The sequence below is a fragment of the Hipposideros armiger genome, unplaced genomic scaffold, assembly GCF_001890085.2.
Source record: "Hipposideros armiger isolate ML-2016 unplaced genomic scaffold, ASM189008v1 scaffold_88, whole genome shotgun sequence".
Classification (NCBI taxonomy): domain Eukaryota; kingdom Metazoa; phylum Chordata; class Mammalia; order Chiroptera; family Hipposideridae; genus Hipposideros; species Hipposideros armiger.
This window is the reverse complement of record NW_017731438.1, coordinates 3,763,452-3,787,728: the sequence shown is the minus strand read 5'-3', so window position 1 is coordinate 3,787,728 and position 24,277 is coordinate 3,763,452. Positions and strand designations below refer to the sequence as shown.

Genomic DNA, 24,277 nt, shown 5'->3' with positions numbered 1-24,277 from the left:
TTTTGAAGCTTTGAAGCCAGGCATTGACTTTTCCTCTCTAACTATGAAACTCCTAGATGGCTCCTCCTTCCAGTATGTGGTTGTTTTGTCTACGCTGAAAATCGGTTGTTCAGTGTATACCTTCATGAATTATCTTAGCCAGCTCTGGATAACTGGTGGCTGCTTCTCCATCTTTACTTGCTGCTCATCTCGCACTTTTATTTTGTGGAGACAGCTTTTTTCCTTAAACCTCATGAACCAACCTCTTGCAAGCTTCAGACTTTTCTTCTGCAGCCTCCTTACCTTTCTCAGCCTTCCTAGAATTGAAGAGAGTTAGGGCCTTGCTCTGGATTAGGCTTTTGCTTAAGGAAATGTTGTGGCTGGTTTGATATTCTATCCAGGCCACTAAAACTTTATCCATATCAGCAAAAAGGCTGTTCCACTTTCTTGTCTTTCATGTGTTCACTGGAGTAGCGTTTTGAATTTCCTTCAAGAACTTTTCCTTTGCATTCACAACTTGGCTAATTGTTTGGGGCAAGAGACGCAGCTTTTGGCCTATCTCAGCCGTTTACATTCCTTTCACACTAAGCTTAATCATTTCTAGCTTTTGATTTAGTGTGAAAGACATGCAACTCTTCCTTTCACTTGAGAATTTAGAGGCCACTGTAGGGTTATTAATTGGCCTGATTTCAATATTGTGTCTCAAGGAATAGGGAGGCCCAAGGAGAGGGAGAGAGATGGGAATGACTGGTTGGTGGAGAAGTCAGAACACAAACATTTATCGATTAACTTCACTGTCTTATATAGGAGTGGTTCGTGGCACCCCAAAACTATTATAATGGTACATCCAAGATCACTGATCACAGATAAACATAACAAATGTAATAATAATGAAAAAGTTTGAAATATTGTGAAAATTACCGAAATGTGACACACACGAAGTCAGCAAATGCTGTTGGGAAAATGGCGCCGATAGACTTCGTTCAGTGCAGGGTTGCCACAAATCTTCAATTCGTAAAAAACGTGTGAAGCACAATAAAGTGAGGAGCAATAAAACAAAGGTGCCTGTACAATACGATATTTTGAGAGAGGAGAGAGACAACACATATAACTTTTATTACAGTATATTGTTATAATTGTTCTATTTTTAATTATTGTTGTTAATCTCTTATTGTACCAAATTTATAAATTAAACTTTGTTATAGGAAAAAACATAATACATATATAGGGTTCAGCACTATCCATGGTTTCAGGCATCCACTGGGGGTCTTGGAACAGATCCCCTATGGATAAGGGAGGGAGGGGCTACTGTACTTACTGAAATTTTCTTTGCAAAAAATAACTTGAGAATCAGATTCCCATAGATCTTTTCACTGAATGATTGAATGGAGAAAAAAACAAACTTAGAATTTTCCAAGAATGTGATACACTTATCCCTTTCCAATTCTTGTACCCAATTAGAAAATTGATTAATAGATATGTTCTGTTTACTTAGCTCTAATGTTTTCATACCTTTAGAATAACTCAAATAATTTTTAAAAAGTAAGAATTTCAAAACAGTTTTTAATGTTGACTTTTATTTATCATGTGTGTTGCCCTACATGGGAATTGTATATATGTAAACAATCTTTTAAGTGTCAATTAATCTATATTTTATACTTTTGTAGGTGTGTACATTTCCAGATACTCAGACTATCTTCATACAAGACCATGGTATCATGGGAAGTCTGGTTATATTGTAATTTTTAATCTAATTAAGGTAATGCCCAAATGTACTTCTATGTAATTTTTTTTAAACTTAAAAGTTATCAGTCTGTGACAATGTTCTTTGCAGATCATTTACTAAACATAGTCCTCACCAAAGTCAGCCATCCAGATTCAGAAAAAGTAACTGCTGTTTTTGCTTTCCTTCAAAGCAAAACTTTTTGTCTTTTTAATAGATAATCTGTGAATATGTTAAACAAAAAACTTCAAAAGAATACAAAAGGTATTCAATGAAAAGTACTCCTTTCACAAACCCTGTCCTGTAATGCCACTTTTTAGATATTAAATAACAAAACAAGTAGCTGCCTGTAAAACAATGATTACAGTTCATAAGAGATGAATTTAGAAAACAACATTCATTGTCTGGTTTAAATTGTTGAAATAAAAAATCTTTATTTTCTTTATCCCTAAAACATCCAGACCTTGTTCACAGCTTCCTGTGGCACCTGTGATTGATGATCTCAGAAATTCTTAAACGTTCTTAAATAGTCCAATATAAGTAAATCATTTAATTAGAACTTTCACTCAAATAGTAGGGAAGCTCTGATTTTAGAGATTGGTGGGCTTTTTGAGGACATATTCTGTGGTTTCATTTTGTTGTTTTTGCTTTTGTTTTAGCTTTCTTACTACTATCTTAAGTTCTTTGGTTATAAATCTAGCAGTACTGATAAAAATGCGAACTCTTTTTTTTTTTTTTTTAAGATTTTTGGGGAATTGGGGGAAGGGGAACAGACAAGTTGCTGTCGTTTTGTTCTTCAGTCTAGTTGTGGAGGACGTTGCTTCACTGGCCCAAGTTGGCACCATCATTGCGCTCTTCCCGGGCGAGGCAGATCAGTCGCCGGCTTCTGGACGGCCGCTCACTGCGGCTGCTGGCTGCTCACGGTAGCCCATGACAACCCACTGCCACAGGGACTGCAGCCTACGCTGTCGCCGGCGACTCACAGCAGCCCAGCTCCAGGTTGAGCTGTTGTTCAGCATCTTAGCTGTAGAGGGCAGTGTCACTGGCCCTCATATGTGGGATCCGAACCAGGGCCTTCTGTCGTCCCAAGCCAGCTCTTAACCATCGCGCCACTCGGCCGGCCCAAGAATGCGGACTCTTTATATTCCACATTTGTCCTTAAGAACTAGAGGGAAGTAGCATTGCACTGGCACCATCACTGCCTTTCCTCCCGTAGTCTTCCCTCTCCCTGCTCCGGGATAAGTACTGTAGGTGTGCTGTAGGAAATGCACCTGACAGCTCAGATAACAAGCCTTTGGCTTTTATTTATGTCAGGTTCCTCGCCCTTGGTTTCTTGCCCCTGTATCCCACCCTGTCTGGTGAATATTGCCGTTTCACATGTTGCCTGTATGCTCTCAGTTCTCCTGACTTTACTGCTCAAAGCCAGCCATACCCACCAGCATAAGATGCTTGATGGGGAGAAAATAGAGGTTGTGTTTGCTCACTTCGAGGTACTGTTTATATTCTTTGGCTTCTTAGACCAAAGAATTGCCTTTGCTGGCCCTATAAATGAAGAGGCAGGAACTTAACAGCAAAAAAAAAAACAACAAAAGAAAAAACCTTTTTAAATAAAAGTAATTAAATTCTTCTTGTTAAAATACAAATAAAAGTTGCCTATAATCTCACTCCTCATTTTGGTATATATTTTATATATTTCTATTTTTCCCACATATGTCATTATATTATTCAAAATAACTTTTAAAATCATTGTGTGATATCTTATTATAAACTTGACTGCATTTTTTTCCTTTTTCTGGAAGACATTTAGTAACCCTTGATGAAGAGAACTCTGTAATGAGAAATATTATTGTTCAATAATCAGGGCCAGTGGTCTGCTAATCACTTTACTGCATATTTGCTCCTTGCTGATTTACTGGGTCCTGGCATGATAGATACATCTTGGTCTATAATTTACAACTGATAATAATTCAGTTTGGAAACTCATCTTTTGAAATTTTAAATTTCATTTGTCATCTTTTATGTTATAGTCATTGAATAGCCGATCTGTTTGGTGAGCTATATAATTTTTATTTTAAAGAAATGGATCTCTTATATTTGGAGTGATTTCATGTACTCCATTGATATTGTGGTAAAAGGAATGGACATTTGCCTCAGGAAAATGCCCAAACATACCAGATTTTAAAATACAGATTAAATAAGAGACTCATGGATAATTAAAACTATTATTGGCCTTAAAGATAATTTTTTAAGAACCATAGTTCTAATTCTTAATACAGTTGTTAGTTGAAACATATCCACGTCCTTATGAGGCAACTTGTAAATGAGTCCTAGAGTAAGATTATTGTTATTTAATGACACCTGATTAGTCTTAATGTTTTCATTCCAGGGAAAAATCAAGTTTGTGTCTGAGAATTACACAACTAACTATACTAGCCCATCTTCTGGCTATGACTGCCACGTGGCTGCAAATACTAACAAGGTTTCTCACAAGACAAGTCATTTTCGCGCCTTTGAACTGAGTCAGGTATAGTCACCTGGAAATAAATCATTTCCAAGATAACATTTCTGCATCTAATGTGTTAAGTTTCAGGACTGGGTTGGTTGAGATTAACTTGGTGCATATGGAATTCTATAGTGCTATTCTGATTATGCTTCTTTTTCTTCTTTCAGTATTACCTCTATGAACTTTCAGGCAGCACTGTTATTGAGCGACCTAGACAGATCCATCCTTATGTAATTGTAGCTTTTCAGTACAGGGAACCTAAAAAGATGGCAGCACCAGCTCAAAAAAGCATGTAAGTAATTATGTACATACCTTGTTTTACTGGATTTGTTTCCTTTACTCTTATAAAAATGCTTCTTTTTTTCCTCCTAGACTTGAACTCAGTGAAAATGGTAAGAAATTATTTGATTGGTTCTTTTAGGTTTTTTTTTAAGTAAATGTTTTGTTCATAACTAAAATAATCAGTTTCTTTCTTATCTTCATTTCTTAAAGTTCTCATCTCCCCGTGGAAAGGGAAATTAATTATTCAAGGCTGTCTGCTGTGTGATATAATTCTTCGGTCCTCTTATGGTACAGTAGTTCCAAAACAACTGTAAGTATTGAATTTGTGTCCTTTAATAATGCTTGTCAAATTTCACTTTGAGTTCTTGCTTGGTGGCACTAGTGTGAAATGTAGCAATTTTACTTGGTTTTAGATTAGAGTACTTTTGGACAGATGTATGGGGCATAGGACCATGACACAGGAGACGTAAATTTATGTCCAAATTCTGACCTTGACTTTGAAATAAGTTAGTTTAATAATCTTTGACAACTCACTTTTTAAATTTCAGTATCTTAAGCTATTCATGGGAGAATCACCTCTCAAACTAAATTAAATTGATTTGATGCTAGAAGTTTGATTTTTCCCAAGAAACAAATTGGATTTGCCTAGATAGCAGATTATGGCCACTTAATTATATTGTTGAGTCTTTATTAAGATTTGCATTATTTGATTTTCTAATTTTCACATGAAAAGGAGACTAATATTAAATAGAGTATTTACTAATGCATTTACATTATAATGAATTACAATACTTTCTTCTGTGTGAAGGGCATCTTATGAAATCTTTCTGTTTAGTTTGCACCCCAACCTATTGAAAAATAGACATAGTTTAACTGAAATATAAGTGAAAACTGTTGTGCTATCAGAATTCATTTTCTTTCTATTGGCGTTTTTTTAGGAAGAGGGAGGGATATTATAACCCATAAAATAAAGTAAGAATTCTGTGAATACATAAATGAAAGAGAAAGTTCTTCCTCACTATAGAGGGCAACTAATAGGTGTAGACAGAATGATGAAATTAGAAAATAACCACTGACAACACCACAATAGTCAGTGGATGCTTAAAATAATAGGTGAAAATTTGGTGATATTTATATATCTCACTGTATTTGCCCAGAACTTACCTTCTAATCACAAAGGGAAAAAAATACAGGCTTTACAATGGGAAAAATAACTGCAGATACCATCTTAACTAAGCAGTTAATGTCATCAGGAGTGGAGTAAACATCTCTGCATCATATCAGGAAGCATGTGAATAACATATCATTTCTGTGGTGTTCCTGCCACTCTAATCAGGAGGAAACAGACATACCCAGATTAAGGGGCATTCTGCAAAATAAATGGTCTATATTAAAAAATATCAAGGCCATTAAAGATAAAGACTAAGAGACGGTTCTGGATTGAAGGAGACTAAACAGACGTAACTAAATGTAGTGTGTCATCCTGGATAGGATCCTGGACTGCAAAAAAAATGTTCTTTTGTTATAAAGGACCTTAGTGAGACAGTTGGCAAAATTTGAATAAGGTCTGTAGCTTAAATAGTTGTACTACACACCATAGTTAATTTCTTGATTTTGCTACATAATTGTTTGTGGTTGTTTAAGGAAGTGTCCTTTTTTAAGGACACACACAGAGAAGTTTTAGGGGAAAGAGGGTATCTGTAAGTCTACAGGTATTTCAAAATGAGTTTTAAAGAAGGAAAAAGTACTCAGGTGAAATGGTGCAAAAGTCTGGATGTTCTTCGTTTTGTGGCATTGTATGGTAGGCAGTGCAATATTGTCAAAAGTTTGCAACTTTTACATAGCATAATTTTTAGTAGATTCTCATTACAGTATGCATGGTTATTTCACAAATCTGGACATTTTGGTCATACCCAAAATACCTACGTTCACATGTGACACCACAGATTATGGGGTCATATATTTGAAAATCTGTATACATATATACATATTATTTGACCTGGAGTTTATCAATTTAAGGACTTTTTTGTGGTTATAATATTTCTGTTTGAATTTATATTAGAAAACCAAATATTATAAAGCTGCAGATAGTTTCAGTGTTTGTTATATCACATGATGTTGTTGTTTTTTAGACCACATGAACTAGATTTTAAGTATGTAATGAAAGTGTCATCTTTGAAAAAAAGCCTACCAGAAGCTGCCTTTAGAAAACAGAATTACTTGGAGCAAAAAGGTCTGTTCAAATATAGTGATACACTATATGTCCTGAGCTTTGTTCCAGTTATTTTCCCCTCTTACACTCTTCCTCTCCCCTCTCCCTTCTCCTTTCTTCCTTCCCCTCCCTTTTGCCTTAAGTGATTCTTAAAAGGGTCTTCGGTGAAAGTTGTAGAGTTGCTAGTTCCTTGGAAGCCAGCTAGAAACTGGGAAAGGTAATTTCATCTTAGATGGCAAAGACTAGCTTTAATATAGAATACTAAGGGATTTAAGCAAACAGATACGCTTACAAATAGTTGACTCATAAGCACTCCTTTTGAGGAGAACAGAATTTTTGTGGTTTTTATTTATTTATGTACTATTTTTTAAATTATTATTATTATTAAATTTTCTGCAGTTGCATTGGTTAAGAAGATTATATAGGTTTCAAATATACATTCTATAATACATCTATATGTTGCCTTGTGTGCTCATCACCCAAAGTTTAGTTATGTACTTCTAAATGAAGGGGGAAAAAGCAGAAAGCGTGAGAAAGGAAACTTCTTGGTCATTGAGATTAATTCATGGAACATTAGTGTTTATATTATTTATGTAGTATTTATTTGTCCTGTTAATCCTATAGTAGTGTCAGTATAAATGAAAGCATTGTTTTCAAATACTTTATACAGCAACTTTTTTAAAGGTGTTTTATAACCAGGAACATTGAATAATTTTTTGAATCATATTCCTAGTTCTTTCATTTTTTTAGCATACAAAATGAATAAATAGGTTATAAAAAAGCATAATAGCATTTTAAAATAAAAAATGTTCTGCTTTTCCGTTTTTCACTCTAGTCTGTTGTCAAGATATGTGCTTCAGTATGTATGAAGTGGAACTGTCAAACAAACAAGGGGAAAAAATAGTTAAACTAACAGAATTCATTAAAAACAAGCAATTGGTAAGAATTATCCATTTAAAATATAATTATTCTTTTTTCTTGAGAATTTGATATCTAATTACTAGTTGCTGTGCCTAGATTGAATTGTTTCCGCTTGCTGAAAGGATTTTCATCATTTAATATTTATTGACATATTATTGATACAATATTTATTGACTAACATTTTCATCCCCTTTGTATCTTAGTTTACTTTTGTGTTTCACTAGTCAGTTTATACCCCTCATTTTAAGAATAAGGGGACCATTTTTCTCAAGTCATTTTTTCTAGTTTTATGACAAAAGAATTGAGTAAATCTCTAGTGTTTTTGCAGTAATCAAAGGACCACTTGTAAGATATTTCTTTAAAGGTGACCTGCATCAATCCATAGGTTTATAAGGAAAAAGAAATTGCTGGTTCTACTGCTTCCATAGTGTAGAAAGTAAAGCTCTCCTGAGAAATAGGTAACAATCCAACGATGTCTCTTCGTTATATTAACCAGGGTTCCTCAGTGTGAGGGTAGGAATTGATGCTGACTTTATAGTGACTGATTCCTAAACACCGCAAAGGAGATGGCATGAGTGTGGGACAGTGACCATACAAGTGTGAGCTCTTTAGTGACATGATGGACTGTCCCCCTGGTGGATAGTAAGAAATCAATAAATTAAAATAGAACGTGTATAAGCTGTGAGTAAGCTGTTTTAGGGATAGTTTCAGTTAACATACTTTAAGTTGCATGTAACAGAAACCCAAACTGGATTGAACAATAAAGGGGTTTAATAGGCTTACTTTTCAGTCTAGGTGATAAGGCAAGTTCAGATACTGTTTGCTCAAGATTCTTTCTGTTTCAGCTTCACCCTCTGTGTGATAGTTTTGTCCTGAGACTACTAGTCAGGGTTACATGCTTCCTGTTTTCATCCAGAGAGAGAAAACCCCTCCTCCAAATCATCACTTTCATTAGACCAGTTTATGTCATCTGCACATCCATCAGCCAGTAACTGCAAAAGGAATGGACTGCACTAATTAGGTCAGGCCATTCAGAGCCCACCTTCCAGAATTGGGTATGAGGTCAGTGCCACCCAGTCCGCAGTGGTTCTCCAAGTAAGGAGGTGGTATGGTGGCATTGGATGCTTAGTGAATAACTATTGAATATCTACTGTAGGACTGTACGCTGTTTTTTTGAAGCAGCATAGTCCATTTTATATTTGGAAATTAAAAAGGAAGAAAGTCCAAAGATATTTTCAGAAAATGCATTAGTGAAGGGACTATTTGTGAGTGCTTTTTAGTACTGGAAATAGCAGAGACTTGGTGCAGAACTTGGCTTTGAAACCTGTTCATTAATAATAATGGGTTGTCGGAAAAGTCATGATGCATTTTTGCAACGAAAACCAGAAAAAATACGTCATGACTTTTCCGACAACCCAGTAAGTATCACAGAAGGTCCTTTCTCTTCAGTGCTCCATGCTTCTTTTCTTGGTTTATTATATTATGGATAATTTGTACATATCAGTCTCTCTGGCTAAACACCAAGTTCCTTGAGGGCAGGTATCATGTCTTAAGCATCTTTTGACACCTGAGTGCCTGGTAGGTAGTGGACAAGCAGTAAATGCCCTTGAATAAAGTGTATGTAGGCTTGTACCTAAAACACTAAAATTCAAAAACAGTACAGATCAAGGTCTCTTTTTAAAAGGGTGTTGAGGACATGAATGGCTAGATACTATCTATGTATAAATATCTAGAGCAGCGGTTCTCAACCTTTCACAGGGGTTGCCTAAGACCATTGGAAAACACATATTTTCGATGGTCTTAGGAACCGAGACACCGCTCCTCTATCCGTCTCCAGGCCCACATGCAGATACACCCATATACGAGTACCCGGCAACCCCTGTGAAAGGGTCTTTCGACCCCCAAAGGGGTCGCGACCCACAGGTTGAGAACCGCTGATCTAGAGGTAGATGTTTTAAAGATTCAATGATTTCTGCCCACTAATGTTAGAACAGGGGAACTTTATGTAGCCCTTTCATTACATAATTTGAAAGACTTATTAGTTTATACTACACATTTCTATTTTATTGGCACAGTTTTTTGGGAGATAGAAATGGATCGTTTTATGGTACAAAATTAAAATGCAGAACAATGTAAAGACTAATATTGTCACTTTCACTTTTTACATCAATAGAAAATGAAACAATTATAAATGTTTGCAGTTTCATAGATACCAAGGCATATGTAACTGTTGGTGTGTTATTCAGTAATTCTTTCTTCAGTGCTTACCATGTGCCTGAAACAAAACTAGGAAATAGTCCCTGCCATCAAGGAACTTGTAAGACTGGACACAAATGTAAACTCTCAGTGCCACAGGGGTGATAATAGATGCATGTGGACACTCATGGTAGTGTTGTGCCTGTGAGTGAAATGTCAGTGTCCTAACTTAGTTCTCATATAATAATTAGAAAAGAAGTCCTTTTTTTTTAAATGAGTCGAACCGGCAACCTTGCTCTTAAGAGCGCATGCTCTATCCACTGAGCCATCCGAGCGGCAGCTCAACTCAAGGCGCCGAGTTCAGTCTTTAGTTGCCGGCGGGCATAGCCCACCATCTTGAACAGGCCACTTTGTTGTTAGGAGCCACGTGCTCTCACCAGCTGAACCATCCTGCCACCTGTTGGCAGCTCAGTGGCAGCTCAGCTCGGGTGAAGCTCACTGGCCCATGTGGCAATCAAACCAGCGACTCTGTTGCTCAGAGCTCGTGCTCTTAAGCAAACTCTAAGAAGTCTTTTTTTATACTTGAATTATTAATTTATCAATTTACCACACTTTTAGGCTAATGACCTATCAGTGTTTGAAATAGAATGTTTTATCACTTTATAAAATGGTATATTTAGTTTTTTTACCTGAAAAATTATTGTATGAACCTTGGGTTTTATCTTTGTTATTAGTATATAAACTTTAGAAATCATGAATCATGGAAAAGAGGATCTGTTATCTTTATGATATAGAATAGTAGCTTTTAGATAACTTGCCCTGACCTGGGGACAGAATTCCTCTATTTACTGTAAATATTAGAATTTCAAGATTTTTATTTCTTGATTTCAAGATTCCACTGAAGACTGTGGTGGAGAAAAAAAGAAAATAATTTATTTTCATCTGCATTTCTTACTGTCATAGGACCTAATTATGTTATTTTCTGTTTTCTATCTGTTAGGGTGCTGTTAGAAAGGATTCTTTTATTGTATACAATCTTCCAGTCTTTCTAGTTCCAGTATTCTGTGATGTGTTGTGTGTAAACATGAGCTAATCATAGGTCTAATTCACCTGAATTTGTAGTGGCTACATGGTAGCAGATTGGCTACTTAGGTATCAATATGAAATATCAAGCATCTCAATGAAAAAAATGGAAAAAGTCTTTTCTGATGGATTATGTAGTTGAACACTATCCTAAAACTAACCCTAATGTTCTAGTTATTATATGTAGCCCTAACAGGGCCAAGATTATTTGAGGGCTAAATAAGGAGCTTGCAGTTTTTGACACTGGAGGCAAAACTTTCCTGATTCCCATAAACACTAACATTTCAAGATATTTATTTATTTATTTATTTATTTATTTATTTATTTATTTTACTTTTCATGAGCTCAAAATTCACTGAATAGTAGTGTGATCAAGGGAGGAGAGAGGAACTCAATCTTTTTGTTTGTTTGTTTTAATGTTTAAGGCACTCATCAACTGTTTAGAAGATCGGGACGTTTTCATTTTACTTACATCATCAGCCTTAATATCAGAAACAAGTAAGGACAGTCTTTTTGAAAAACTATTTTTTAGTATGTTTACTTTTGTTTTGCAAGACCAACAACCTAACTTTTCTTCTGATTCTCATTCCGTGTAGATTTTGGATATGAGCAAACAGGTCTACATGGGTTACATTTATCCCATTCATCCCTGTCAACAGGTAAGGGCACAGTGACCTCCAGTTCACTAAATCTGTCACATATTTTTCCATCCTCATCTTACTTAACTTGTCAACCCTAGTAACTCTCTTCTTCTTTTAAATGACTCTTCCTTAACCTCCCTGGTTGATCCTTTGTCCCTTTGCAAGCTTATCCTTTCCTCTGAGCTTCACACCCGGATATCCACCTATCTATTGACTGGTTTTTTTTTTGTTGTTTTCTTAAGATTTTGGGGAATTAAGGGAGGGGAACAGCATTGGGGAATCGGGGAAAGGGAACAGATAAGTTGCTGTCCTTTTGTTCTTCAGTCTGGTTGTGGAGGACGTCGCTTCACTGGCCCATTATTGGTATTATGATCATTGCGCTCTTCCCGGCCGAGGCAGTCGGTTGCCGGCCACTGGATGGCCGCTCACCGCGGCTCACGGGCAGCTCATGGCAGCCCCCTGCAGCAGGGGCTGCAGCCTACGCAATTGCTGGCCATTCACAGCAGCCCAGCTCTAGGTTGAGTTGTTGTTCACAATCTTAGCTGTAGAGGGCGCAGCGTCACTGGCCCTCATGTGGGAACTGAACCGGTGGCCCTTATGCTCAGAGCCTGCACTTCCAAGGCAGTTCTTAACCAACTGAGCCACTCGACTGGCCCTCTATTGACTTTTTTACTTAAGATATCTCAGATGTTCCTGAAATTCAACACGTTCAGAACTGAATTTAGTTGTTATTGAACAATAGGTAGGAGTATAATACTGTAATAACTATGTACGGTGACAGTTAGTGAACTTATTATGGTGATCTCTTTTTAAGATATATAAATGTTGAGTCGTGTTGTACACCTGAAACTAATACAATATTATATGTCAACTATAATTAAAAATAAATTTAAAAAATAAGTAAAAATTCACCTCAAAAAAACCCCACAATAGTGAGGAGATACTATTATCGTAGTCTAATAAATTAATAGGACTCAAGACCTTCACAGATGTAGTGCTCTGTCTGGACTACTTGTCTCATTCCCCTTTATTGAATGGTGTTTACCCCCAAAGGACCAAGAGTTGGCTCTTGGGGCAAAAAAATACTACTTGTACAGTAGATAAATACATAATACAGTATATCTGTGGTATTAAAATTTTAGAGGGCAGTTAGGAAACAAAGTCTTGGGGTGGGGGGACTAATGACTAAAGTTAGAGAAGCACTGACCTAGTCTCTAGTCATTCATATCTGTCAGGTGTCAGTTTTAATATCACTTTATTGATTCCCATCACCTCTCTGACCTCAGTGAGGACCCCTAAGCTTATCATCAATAGAATTTAAGTATTTATTTGCATATTATTTAATGCCTGCCTTTTCTTGTATTCTGTTTCTCTACTGCCTCGAAATGCCAGGAACATAAAAAATAATAAATGTTTGCTGAATAAATGAGTCATTTCTTTTTGTCATTTGAGGAAATTTTCCTCATTGTTTTATAATCATACTCTGTGTTTAATGTGTATAGCATTTATAAAGCTACAACCAATACAAAAATGTTTTTAAAGTTGATTTCTTAAAATTGTATTTAGTTATTCAAAGCAGAGAACTGCACTTTCTTGGGCATCACTTCTTTGGACTAAGCAAAACATTACCAATTATAAAAACATAATGTTTTATTTTTTAAACTGTATTTTTCAAGCATTTACTATGTCAGATATTGTGTTAGGTATACACTAATGATTTAGCAGTCCTTAAAAATGGGTACTCTTATGACCATTTTTAAGATGAGAAAACTGAAACTTAAATTTGTCTAAGGTCAAACTGACTCTCAAGCTGGCTTCCAACTTCTATCCCATACTGCCTCCCTCTTCTGTAGGCAGTCTGACTTGATAAGCATTTTTAAATGTAAACTACCACTGGAAATAAAACATTAGTGCCTGTACCATTCATATTGAACAGCACAGAATTTCTAAACTTTGGAGTGTTGTGTTACAGTGTTCATATCCCCTCTGAGTCCTAAGACATTTCCTATTTGTGGTCATTCAGAGGTTCAGAGCCATGGTTATTTGTTTTAAATTGAGTGATACTATGCTTAGCAAACTTAAAAAGTCCTTTTTCATAGATTTTATAATAGTCTATTACAAATCATTCTTGGTTCTGCCTTTCTAAATTCTTGAAATAATTAAGTTGTGTGGAAAAATATTACTTCAGTGTGAACTGTTAATAGTACATAAGAACCTTTTATATTTTTTCCCTTCACTTGTTACTTTTAAGTGATAAACTACAAAGAAAGGAATTTTTAATATTTAGCCACGTTTCTATTTATTTATATTTGTCATTCTGTTCCTTTTCCTAGTACCTGCTCGGGTGCAAATGTATTTAGCTAGCCCTAACTTAGTGTTTTCTTAATTTTGCAATTACTTTTTCTTTTAAAAGAATGGTGTAATTCATACTTCAGTTTACTAGGCACCTGAGGTCTTTGTTATCTGTGGCTTTTTATTACTGATAAAACTTAAATTTTCTAGAATTGTATTACCCACTTCTCACTTTTTCTGTTTACTTCTGACTTTTTCTGTTTACTCCCCTCTTACTGTTTTCTCCCCTCTTACTGTTTTCCTTTAGGTTACTGATTTACTGAAAAATTAACATTCTAGTCAAAGAGTGAGATAGGGAGAGGAAATGAAACACAGACTCGTCAGTTTAGTTGTTTTTTATTTTTCAATTACATTTGACATACAATATTGTACTAGTTTCAGGTGTACAACTTACGAGGTGATCACTCTGTTAAAGCTCGTACCCATTTGACACTATACATAGTTATTACAATATTATTGACTATATTCCTTGTGCTATACATTACATCCCCATGACTATTTGTTAACTGTCATTGTACTTCTTAATCCCTTTCCCTTTTTCACCCATCTCCCCAACCCTCCTCCCATCATGCAACCTTCAAAATGTTCTCTATATCTGTGAGTTTGTTTCTGTTTTGTTCATTTATTTTGTTCCTATATTCCACATATTAGTGAAATCATATGGCAGTTGTCTTTCTCTTCCTGATGTACACCACTCAGCATAATATCCTCTAGGTCCATCCATGCTGTTGCAGATGGCAAGCTTTCATTCCTTTTTATATCTGAGTAATATTCCATTGCATGCATACATGCATATATATCTATATATCTGTATCTATATCTATATATATCTATATATATCTATATATATATGCACATACACACACACACACACACACACACACACACACAATATAACTTCAGTTTGTGAGTATAATTTGTTCCAGAAACAAGCTACTTGTATTGCAAGACATCGCTCGTTTACCAAGTTAAAATGTATTATAAGGTTAGTGCAAAAGCAATTGTGGTTTTTGCCACTAGGAGTAATGGCAAAAACCGCACTTTCTTTTGCACCAACCTAATAGAAATGGTTGATCGTCTTGCGGAACACTCGCAAACCAAGTTACTCGCAATCCAAGGTTTTACTCTGTGTGTGTGTGTGTGTGTGTGTGTGTGTGTGTGTGTATATCACCTCTTTATCCATTCATCCATTGATGGACATCCAGGTTGCCTCCACATCTTGGATATTGTAAACAATGCTGCAATGAACGTATGGATACACATGTCCCTTTGAAGTAGTGTTTTGGTTTTCTTTGGATAAATACCCAGAAGTAGGATTATTGGGTCCTTCTTGGTCAGTTGTTATAGCCTTTTTTTGTTTGCTTGTTTTTGTTTTGTTTTTTTTTAAAGATTTTTATTAGGGAATTGGGGGATGGGAACAGCACTGGGGAATTGGGGGAAGGGGAACAGACAAGTTGCTGTTCTTTTGTTCAGTCTAGTTGTGGAAGACGTTGCTTCACTGGCCCAAGTTGGCACCATCATTGAGCTCTTCCCGGGGAAGGCAGATTGGTCGCCGACTTCTGGATGGCTGCTCACGGCGGCTGCTGGCTGCTCATTCTGGCTGTTGGCTACACATGGTAGCCCATGGCAACCCACTGCAGCAGGGGCTGCAGCCTACGTCATCGCTGGCAACTCAGGACAGCCCAGCTCCAGGTTGAGCCGTTGTTCAGCATTTTAGCTGTAGAGGGCAGTGTAACTGGTCCTCATATGTGGGATCTGAACCGGGGCCCTCTAGCGTCCCAAGCCAGCTCTTAACCAACGCGCCACTCGGCTGGCCCTAGCCTTTGTTTTAAAGTCTATTTTATCTGGTATAAGTATTGCTACTCCAGCTTTTTTTTTAGTTTCCATTTTCATGAAATATTTTTTCCCATCCCTTTAAATCTCTGTGTGTGTCTTTTGATCTGAAGTGAGTTTCATGTCGGCAGCATATGTAAGGGTCTTGTTTTCTTATCCATTCAGCCACCCTGTGTCTTTTCCTTTTTTTTTAAGATTTTATTGGGGAATTGGGGAAAGGGAACAGCCAAGTTGTTGTCCTTCAATCTTAGTTGTAGAGGGTGCAGCTAGCTCAGCTCCAAGTCCATTTGCCATCCGCTGCTCAGCTCAAGGTGCTGTGTTCAATCTTAGTTGCAGGGGGCACAGCTCACCATCCCACCAGGGAGTCAAACCAGCAACCTTGTTGTTAGGAGCACATGCTCTCACCAGCTGAGCCATCCTGCCACCTGTTGTCAGCTCAGCTCAGGCGCAGCTCATTGGCCCATGTAGGAATCAAACTGGCGACCCTGTTGCTCAGAGCTCATGCTCTTAACCAACTGTGCCACTTGGCCGGCCACACCCTGTGTCTTTTGATTGGAGCAGTTAATCTATTTACATTTAAAGTGTTGATAGATATGTAGTTATTGTCATTTTTTATTCATATTTTTTCTTTTTTTTTTTTTCTTCTTCTTAAAGAAGTCCCTTTAACATTTCTTGTAATATGGTTTGGTTAATGAACTCTTAGCATTTTCTTGTCTGGGGAGCTCTTTACCTGTCCTTTCATTCTAAATAATAGCCCTGCTTGGTAGAGTAATCTTGGTTGTAGGTCCTTGCTTTTTATTACTTTGACTATTTTGTGCCAATCCCTCTGGCCTGCAAAGTTGAGAAATTAGCTGACAGTCTTATGGGAGCTCCCTTGTAGGTAACTAACAGTTTTTCTCTTGCTGCTTTTAAGATTCTCTGTCTTTAACGTTTGGCATTTTAATTATGATGTGTCTTGCTGTGGGCCTCTTTGGGTTCATCTTGTTTGGGACTCTGCATTTCCTGGGCTTGTATGTCTCTTTCCTTCGCCAAGTTAGGGAAGTTTTCAGTCATTATTTCTTCAAATAGGTTTTCAATTTGTTGCTTTCCTTTCCTTCTGGTACCCATGTGATGTGAATATTGGTACGCTTGATCTTGTCCCAGAGGCCCCTTAAACTATCCTCATTTTTTGAATTTTTTTTTCTTTTTTTGCTGTTCTGATTGGGTGTTTACTGCTACCATCTTCCAAATTATTGATTCTATTCTCTGCTTCATCTAATCTGTTGATTCACTCTAATGTATCCTTTATTTCCATTATTGTATACTTTTTTTTTTGACTGGTTCTTTTTTATGTTTTCTATCTCCATTTTTATATTTCCTATCTCTATTGAAATTCTGACTGAAATCATTTAGCGCCCTTATAACCAGTGTTTTGGACTGCTCATCTGGTATTATATATTACTTGTCTCCATTTGTTTAGTTCTTTTTCGGAGCTTTGTTCTGGTCTTTCGTTTAGAACATGTTTCTTTGTCTCCCCATTTTTGCTGCCTCCCTGTGTTTGTTTCTATGTATTAAATAGAGCTGCTATGTCTCCCAGTTTTAGTGTCCTTATATAATAGGTGTTCTATAGGACCCGGCGGTGCAATACCCCTGGTCACCTGAGCTGGGTACTCCATATGTGTCCCTTGTGTGGGTTGTTTGCCCCGCTGTTGTAGTTGAGCCTTGAGTCTTTGCATATCAGTGGGAGGGATTGACCCTTGGGCTGATTGGTTGTGAGGACTGGCCGTGACTACAGTGGAGGAGCTGGGCTCTGGTGCCTGCCCAGCCTTCCCTTTAGGTGTATTGTCCTAGAGGGTTGTCGCCACAGGCCAAGTTCATCTGCAGCCTGTGCCCTGCCTGGGAGAGGTCAAGCCTTGAACCAAGGCCATATGCCACCAGTGCTGGGCTTGGGTCTGCTTCACAAGAGGTATAGGGCATACCGAAGCCCAATGCTGCTTATTTGGAATTTGTGAACCTTTGAGATATTTTAGGAAAGTCTGCAGCATGAGCCAAGACAGGCCATTTGTATGGAAAAGCCACTGAAAGGGGCTTGGGTGGGACTGCAAGTTGGGTGGGTTGGGTTCTTGGGGAATTACCAGGGCGGGGTTAACAGTGTTAGCCATGTTGATGGAAACTCACATGTGGCGGCTGCCTGTGTCTGCACAGAGCAAGGGGGAGGGCTTGACAAAGAAACGATGACTTCTACCAGCACTTTAGTCAGGTAGAAGTGGCCCCCTCCAGCCCATACCCATAAGCCAGACAATTCAGTTCCTCCCTGTATGTCCTTGGTGCCTTTCAAGCTTCCGCCCCAGCAGTGGAGCTCAGAGTGAGTGTCCATCAGCGAGTAAGTTTATGCGTGGGTCCTTTAATAGGAATACGTGGGACTCTAGCCGCCCTCATCTCACTCAGCCACATCTCTGCTGGTTTTCACAGCTAGACGTTGTGGGGACTCCTCTTCCCAGCACTGGAACCCTGGTCTGGGGAGCCTGTTGCTCCTCGGGCGGGGGATGCGGGGTGCCCTCCTCAGCTGAGATATCCCTCCCACTCTTTAACTGCCAGCCTGTTCCACATCTCTGCCCCTCCTCCCAGTCTTGAGGACATACAGCTTCTTCTGTATGTCCTTAGCTGTCGGACTTCTGTTCAGCTAGACTTCAGGTGATTCTCAGTGATGGTTCTGTAGTTTAGTTTTACTTTTGATACGGTTGTGGGAGGATGAAAACACCAGCGTTTACCTACTCTGCCATCTTGACCAGAAATCTAGTTACTTAATTTTTAAAAATATTTCATTTGGTAGAGAAGGTGATGAAATTAACACCAATAATTACCATGTGATTTAGGGGTTACTTGGGGGTTTTACTTTTTCATTTCAGTTGGTTTGCATTATAACTTCTTAAAAGAATTTAAAGGGCCGGCCGAGTGGCTCAGCTGATTAAGAGCTTGCTTGGGAGCACCAGCTCTGAGCAGCAGGGCTGCGGTTCGGATCCCACATTGAGGGCCAGTGACGCTTGCCCTGTACAGCTAAGATGATGAACAACTGCTCGACCTGGAGCTGGGCTGCTGTGAGTCGCCGGCAACGGCATAGGCTGCAGCAGGGCTGCAGTGGGCTGCCATGAGCTACGTGAGTGGCTGGCAGCCAGCGTGAGCGGCTGGTAGCTGGTGAGCTACCGGGAGCTGCTGTGAGCGGCCGACCAACGATCAGCGACCGATTGCCTCATCCGGGAAGAGCACAATGATCATACCAGCATGGGCCAGTGAAGCGACGTCCTCCACAACTAGACTGAAAAACAAAAACAGCAATTTGTCTACCTGTCTGTTCCCCTTCCCCAATTCCCCAACGCTGTTACCTGCCCCCCAATTCCCCAATAAAATCTTTAAAAAAAAAAAAGAAAAAGAAAAAAAAGAATTTGAAGTAAGTTATATAAGGTAGAAATAAAATAAGACATTTTTAAATAAAAAAATAATCATTAAAAAGTAGAAAGGCAAATCTGCCAACTCTGAAAGCCATTGTTATTGCTGTGATGGTGCATTGAGGTCATGCTGGGCTCCTGGTCAGATGAGGTGGAGCTGGAGGCAGGCCTGCCTTGTTCGTTCTACCTAGTGCAGGGGTCGGCAAACTGCAGCTCACGAGCCACATATGGCTCTTTGAGTACGTACATGTGGCTCTGAAGTAAAATTGAAAATGAAAATAAAACTATCATAGTTTCATTTATAAAATTTTTAAAGGATATTATTCACATAATGGTGATTTCATTTATTTTATGGCTCTCGAATAATTTTTAAATTGTTGTGAGGGACAGGATTGGCTCTTCTGTCTTAAAAGTTTGCCAACCCCTGACCTAGTGATTTTATTTGAATAACTTTTCCAGTTCTCTCTCCCCACCCTCACCCACCCCCACCCCCCCGGTATATACAGTATTTTCATTAAATATACCTATAAGTCTTCTATTTCCATTTCAAATCCTGTATCATATTTAATCATCCAATAATTTTGTAATCTAAACCATTTTTTTCTGCATGGCTTTGGTAAAATAAGACCAAAAAACTTCAGGTTTTTAACATTTGTATCTATATTTTAGGGCTGACAGACTTGACAGTTGAAGATAACATCTCATTGAAGGTGATGCCTATTTTACCTGCCCTTAACTGTGCCCTTCTAGAAGCGAAGAAATCATTTACTGAAGAAGGAATCTGTCCAAACATATTAGTAAAGCGTAGTTTCCAGGAATTTTACAAGATGGATAGAAATCCTTCATTTACTGCTGCTTCTCAGGATGGAATGAAAGAGACTGCATTCTTTGGCAAACTGTCCAGTGATTTTGACTTGGTTCCTGCAGCTGAAAAGTGCCCTGTACAATCTTTAACTCAGTTGAAGTCTTACTTTTCAGACCCTAATGGGTACAGTTTGGAAGTATCTACTGCATTAGATATACTGGCAGAGCGTCCACAGTCTCCTTGTATTTCAGATGGAATTTGTGATGCTGGATTTTCCTTAGTTATGACTCCAGATCCTGAATTTCTTGACTCAGAGGCAGAAGTAAGAAAAGAAACCAAAACAGAAAAGAATTCTGAAAAAATGTTTAAAGCAAGAAAGAGAACTGTGGTTCCTTTAAACCCGGCATCAAATGTGAGAGTTCAGCCGAAGAGAAAGGCAAGCATGCTGCCTGTGGTGCCGAGTAAAAGGGTGAACTTGTGCAATCCTGTCCCCAAAACAACTCCTGTTGGAGTAGACAAGGGTTCAGCCTCTCAGGCCACCCTCAAATTAGTTAAAGGACAATTTCCACAGAAAAGAAAAAGAGGTAAGCACGATTCATGTAAATTATTAGATAAGGAGTTAGTGATAACTATTGCATTCTAACACTGTTCCTGTCTGATCATTCTGGGCGGCATCTTGGCAGTATGTTAGACGTTTGTTAACATTTCTCTCCAGGTTATTTGTCTTTGTGTGTAAGTTTGAGAAGTACTGATGCTGATAACATGTTAAAATCAAGAAACAGGAAAAACAGTAAGATATCGCAAAAGCCCACCCACCCAAAGCTTATTTTTCACTTTACAGTTGCTCACACTGTCAGTTATTTATGTACCGTTCTAGAAAGATGGTTATCCAGCTTCTGAGCCATACTCAGACAAATAAGACTGAAGGAAAAGGATCTTCTAAAATTAGGTATACCAATAACTGCAAAAACTGATGACCAATAGTCTGAACATGTATACAGAAGGGGAAAAATGCATGGAGCCTCCTAAACTAAAATAATCTGGGACAGAATTTCTAATGCTTTGTATGTGTCAGAGTTTTTTAAATAGTCACCTGGATTCTGCTGTAGGCCTATTGAAACAGAATGTCCAATGGCCTGGGGGCATACATATTGAAACATTTCCTCAAGTAGTTTTGTCGCCCCCTGAAAATTGAATAAGAGTCAGAATCTAGAGCCATTTAGTGTCTAATCAAATGCACTTTAGCAAACACAGAACAATGAACAACACGATTCTGACTTAGAGTCATCTCAGATTATGAGTAGTGTGTTTTGTTGAAAAGTAGGGAACTATATGCTCTATGACCCCTTAGAGTAGGGATCAGTAAACTGTGTCCATAGGGTCCCTGAAGCTCTTACCTGTTATCTCTGGGTAATTCACACTGCAGGCAGAGGTGAGTGCTTCTGGCTGGGAACATACGACCTTCGACACTGAAAATATGTACTGTCTGGCCCTTCACAAAAAGGTTTGCCAACCCTGTCTGTCATATTTTGATTCTAGAAATTTTGGTGCCTCAAGGGGAAATATTAGGGGTATGCGGCAGAGCTCCAGAATTCTAGATGATTAAGGTTTTATCCTGCGGTTCAACAAATATTATTCCTGGCCTGTTATAGTTTGAGAAATGGTGTGTGTGTTTATTTAAGAGCATGGGGGAAAGAATGGCAATAGAAGGCAGTGATTCAAACTGTACAGCTACTTAAGAATAAATTCCAGCCCAACCAGATTGTTTCTACTCTGTATGAACCAGTTTAAGATATTGAGTAAATTATATGTGATTCAACATATATGTTGTCAGTATTTCTCAATATTTTAAATTTCATCTACTATAAGAAATATGTTTTATGTTATAGTCCAGTACACACAAACTCATATGTGACCGAAACAAAAATTTCTAAAAAGATTTACCCTAATTGTGTAATAACAATCTGATATTTTCTATTCTATTCTGTTTCATTCTTTTAAGAAAGAATTCTGGTCGCAACCCTTTAAGTTTATTTTACAATCCACCAGTGGATTATGGCATGCAGCTTGAGAAACATGGCACAGCATAGAGATAAGCAGGAGAGTCCTTGCCAGACCACCTGTTGTCTCATGGTTCTGCTTTTCCTTCCAGGACCTGGGTTGTGAGAGATCTTCCCTTCCTGCCTGTGCAGATGCTAAAGTATTCCCCTAGGTCTTGGTCATCTCATTTTCTTTCTCTACTTAATTTAGTTTTAACTGTTTTCCTGCTTGATTTATAGTCTTAATTTGCTTATATTCCTTTCTTTCTGCTAAAAATTTTAGACAGAGTAACAACTGGAATGTGAAGTCTTATTCCTTAAAGAAGCCAATATGCTGCTTTAGTACTTGCAATAGTTTAGGAAGGAGGAAAATGTACAACATTAAGAGATTCTAAAGCTCTTCTTAAACCACTCCTTTCTCTAACTCCCAAAAGAATGAAATGAAATTGGCCTCTTTTCTGCATTTCACTAATAGTCATCACAATTTCTTGAATTGTTCAGTATATGTTTCCTGTTCTCAATTAGAAATAGTGTTTTCTGTATAATTTAAAAATATTTGCCAACATTCATGTGTGATTATTCTGTATGATACCTTTGGGCTAAATTTTTTGGTGGGAACAGCTGAACTTATATAAAGTCAATGGGGAAAAAAGTTTTTAAGGGGAACACTTATTAGTATTTTTCTTAACTCTCAAAAGATTGAAACACTTTCTATTGTGTTACATAAGCAGGTAGTTGGTCACTAGTTTTGTTTTCCCCAGTACCTTTCACTATTTCCTTCCATGTGAGAAGCAAAGCTGAGCATTTTGTAAGAGAGATCAGCAATTATAATAGATTGGTAGGAAATTAAATCAGGTGAAGACTTGTGTACCTTTGTGTACACAAGGTATCTTGTGTGCAGTGTACCTTTTTCTTATCTTAAAAGATGATTCTTTGGATGGTATTAAGACTTTGATATTTAGTGATAGTAAAGTGAAATAACATAAGGTGGCTCTTTGTGACTAGACAAGCACTTCTCTGCAATGTGATTACAGCTTAACACCACCAACTTACAGGGACTCTGCAGCCTTTGTGTACTTTGAATTATCCGTCTCCCAGTGCTGTGAACTAGCATGTTCAGCCTGTCTGCCCCATCAGTCAGGGAAGATTATTGAGATTTTTTTAAAAAAAACTTAAGTCATACCTTGTTTTTAAAAGTTATTACTCAGATATTTTTCTTTTTCACCTGGTAGGATGTAGACCTACACTTAGCAAGTTTGTATTTTTATATTTATATGAGAACTTCTAACTCTTGCTTTGTTAAAAAAAATAGTTTAATGAAATACTCCAAATTTTACATTTCATTCCTCATTACTAAACTTACCCCCTACCAAAAAAATAAACGAATAAAAGGAAAAGCTATGCTGATAAATATCTGAGCCCCATAGCCCTTAAAAAACGGTGTCTTTTCTACAATAAGGTGCTGAAATGCTGACCACACAGTTTATACAGACAACCAAATTGGATAGGAAAAACCAAGAAGCTCCTATTTCTAAAGATGTTCCAGTTGCCACGAGTGCTGAAAGGGCAAGAAAACAAAAGAGATCGGCCGTCAAAACTGTTCCAAGAGCTAAGCCACCTGTGAAGAAGTCACCACGAAAACGGAGGGTGTATGTAGCGAAAGGCAATAAGAATCCCAGAATCAGAAAGCCGCCACAACCTGGTAAGAAACACTCTTCCTGTAAATTTTAACACCACAATCCAGAAAATAAAGATTGTAACACTAACAGGACAAAGTATCTTGGTTTCCTACTGTAAATAAATTAGGAAAGTACAGATTCAAATATCACAAAATAGACCTGCTTTTTAGTTTGCTTAAAACATGAACATGAACTGTCTACCAAGGTTATAAATGGCCTCTTTTATGACTAAATGCACAAGCAAGTAGTACTATCTATAAGTATTTTTGGGGACTGTGATCAGTTATAAAAAGTAAGGTTAAGTTTATTTGTCCAGAGGGAACCGTAAAAGGATTGTTCACAATTTTAATTCAGAATCCTATATTTGGTTTTGAAAGGCATTAAATTAACTTTAAAAGCAGTTTTGGGCCGGCCGAGTGGCGCGATGGTTAAGAACTCGCTTGGGATGCCAGAGGGCCCCGGTTCAGATCCCACATATGAGGGCCGGTGACACTGCCCTCCACAGCTAAGATGCTGAACAGCGGCTTGACCTGGAGCTGGGTTGCCGTGGGTCGCCGGCGACGGGGTAGGCTGCAGCCCCTGTGGTAGTGGGTTGCCATGGGCT

General features: G+C 37.9%; 1 protein-coding gene across 1 annotated transcript in view; it reads left to right on the top strand.

Annotated features, from left to right (window-relative positions):
* TASOR2 (transcription activation suppressor family member 2) overlaps positions 1–24,277 on the top strand; it is an 82,117-nt gene that overhangs the window by 33,114 nt on the left and 24,726 nt on the right. The window contains exons 5-15 of the mRNA XM_019644550.1: positions 1,647–1,738; positions 4,089–4,226; positions 4,373–4,497; positions 4,578–4,597; positions 4,698–4,797; positions 6,620–6,720; positions 7,535–7,638; positions 11,325–11,397; positions 11,496–11,558; positions 19,820–20,539; positions 23,454–23,696. Coding sequence (XP_019500095.1) covers positions 1,647–1,738; positions 4,089–4,226; positions 4,373–4,497; positions 4,578–4,597; positions 4,698–4,797; positions 6,620–6,720; positions 7,535–7,638; positions 11,325–11,397; positions 11,496–11,558; positions 19,820–20,539; positions 23,454–23,696 — 1,779 coding nt within the window. The remainder of the gene's footprint in view (positions 1–1,646; positions 1,739–4,088; positions 4,227–4,372; positions 4,498–4,577; positions 4,598–4,697; positions 4,798–6,619; positions 6,721–7,534; positions 7,639–11,324; positions 11,398–11,495; positions 11,559–19,819; positions 20,540–23,453; positions 23,697–24,277) is intronic.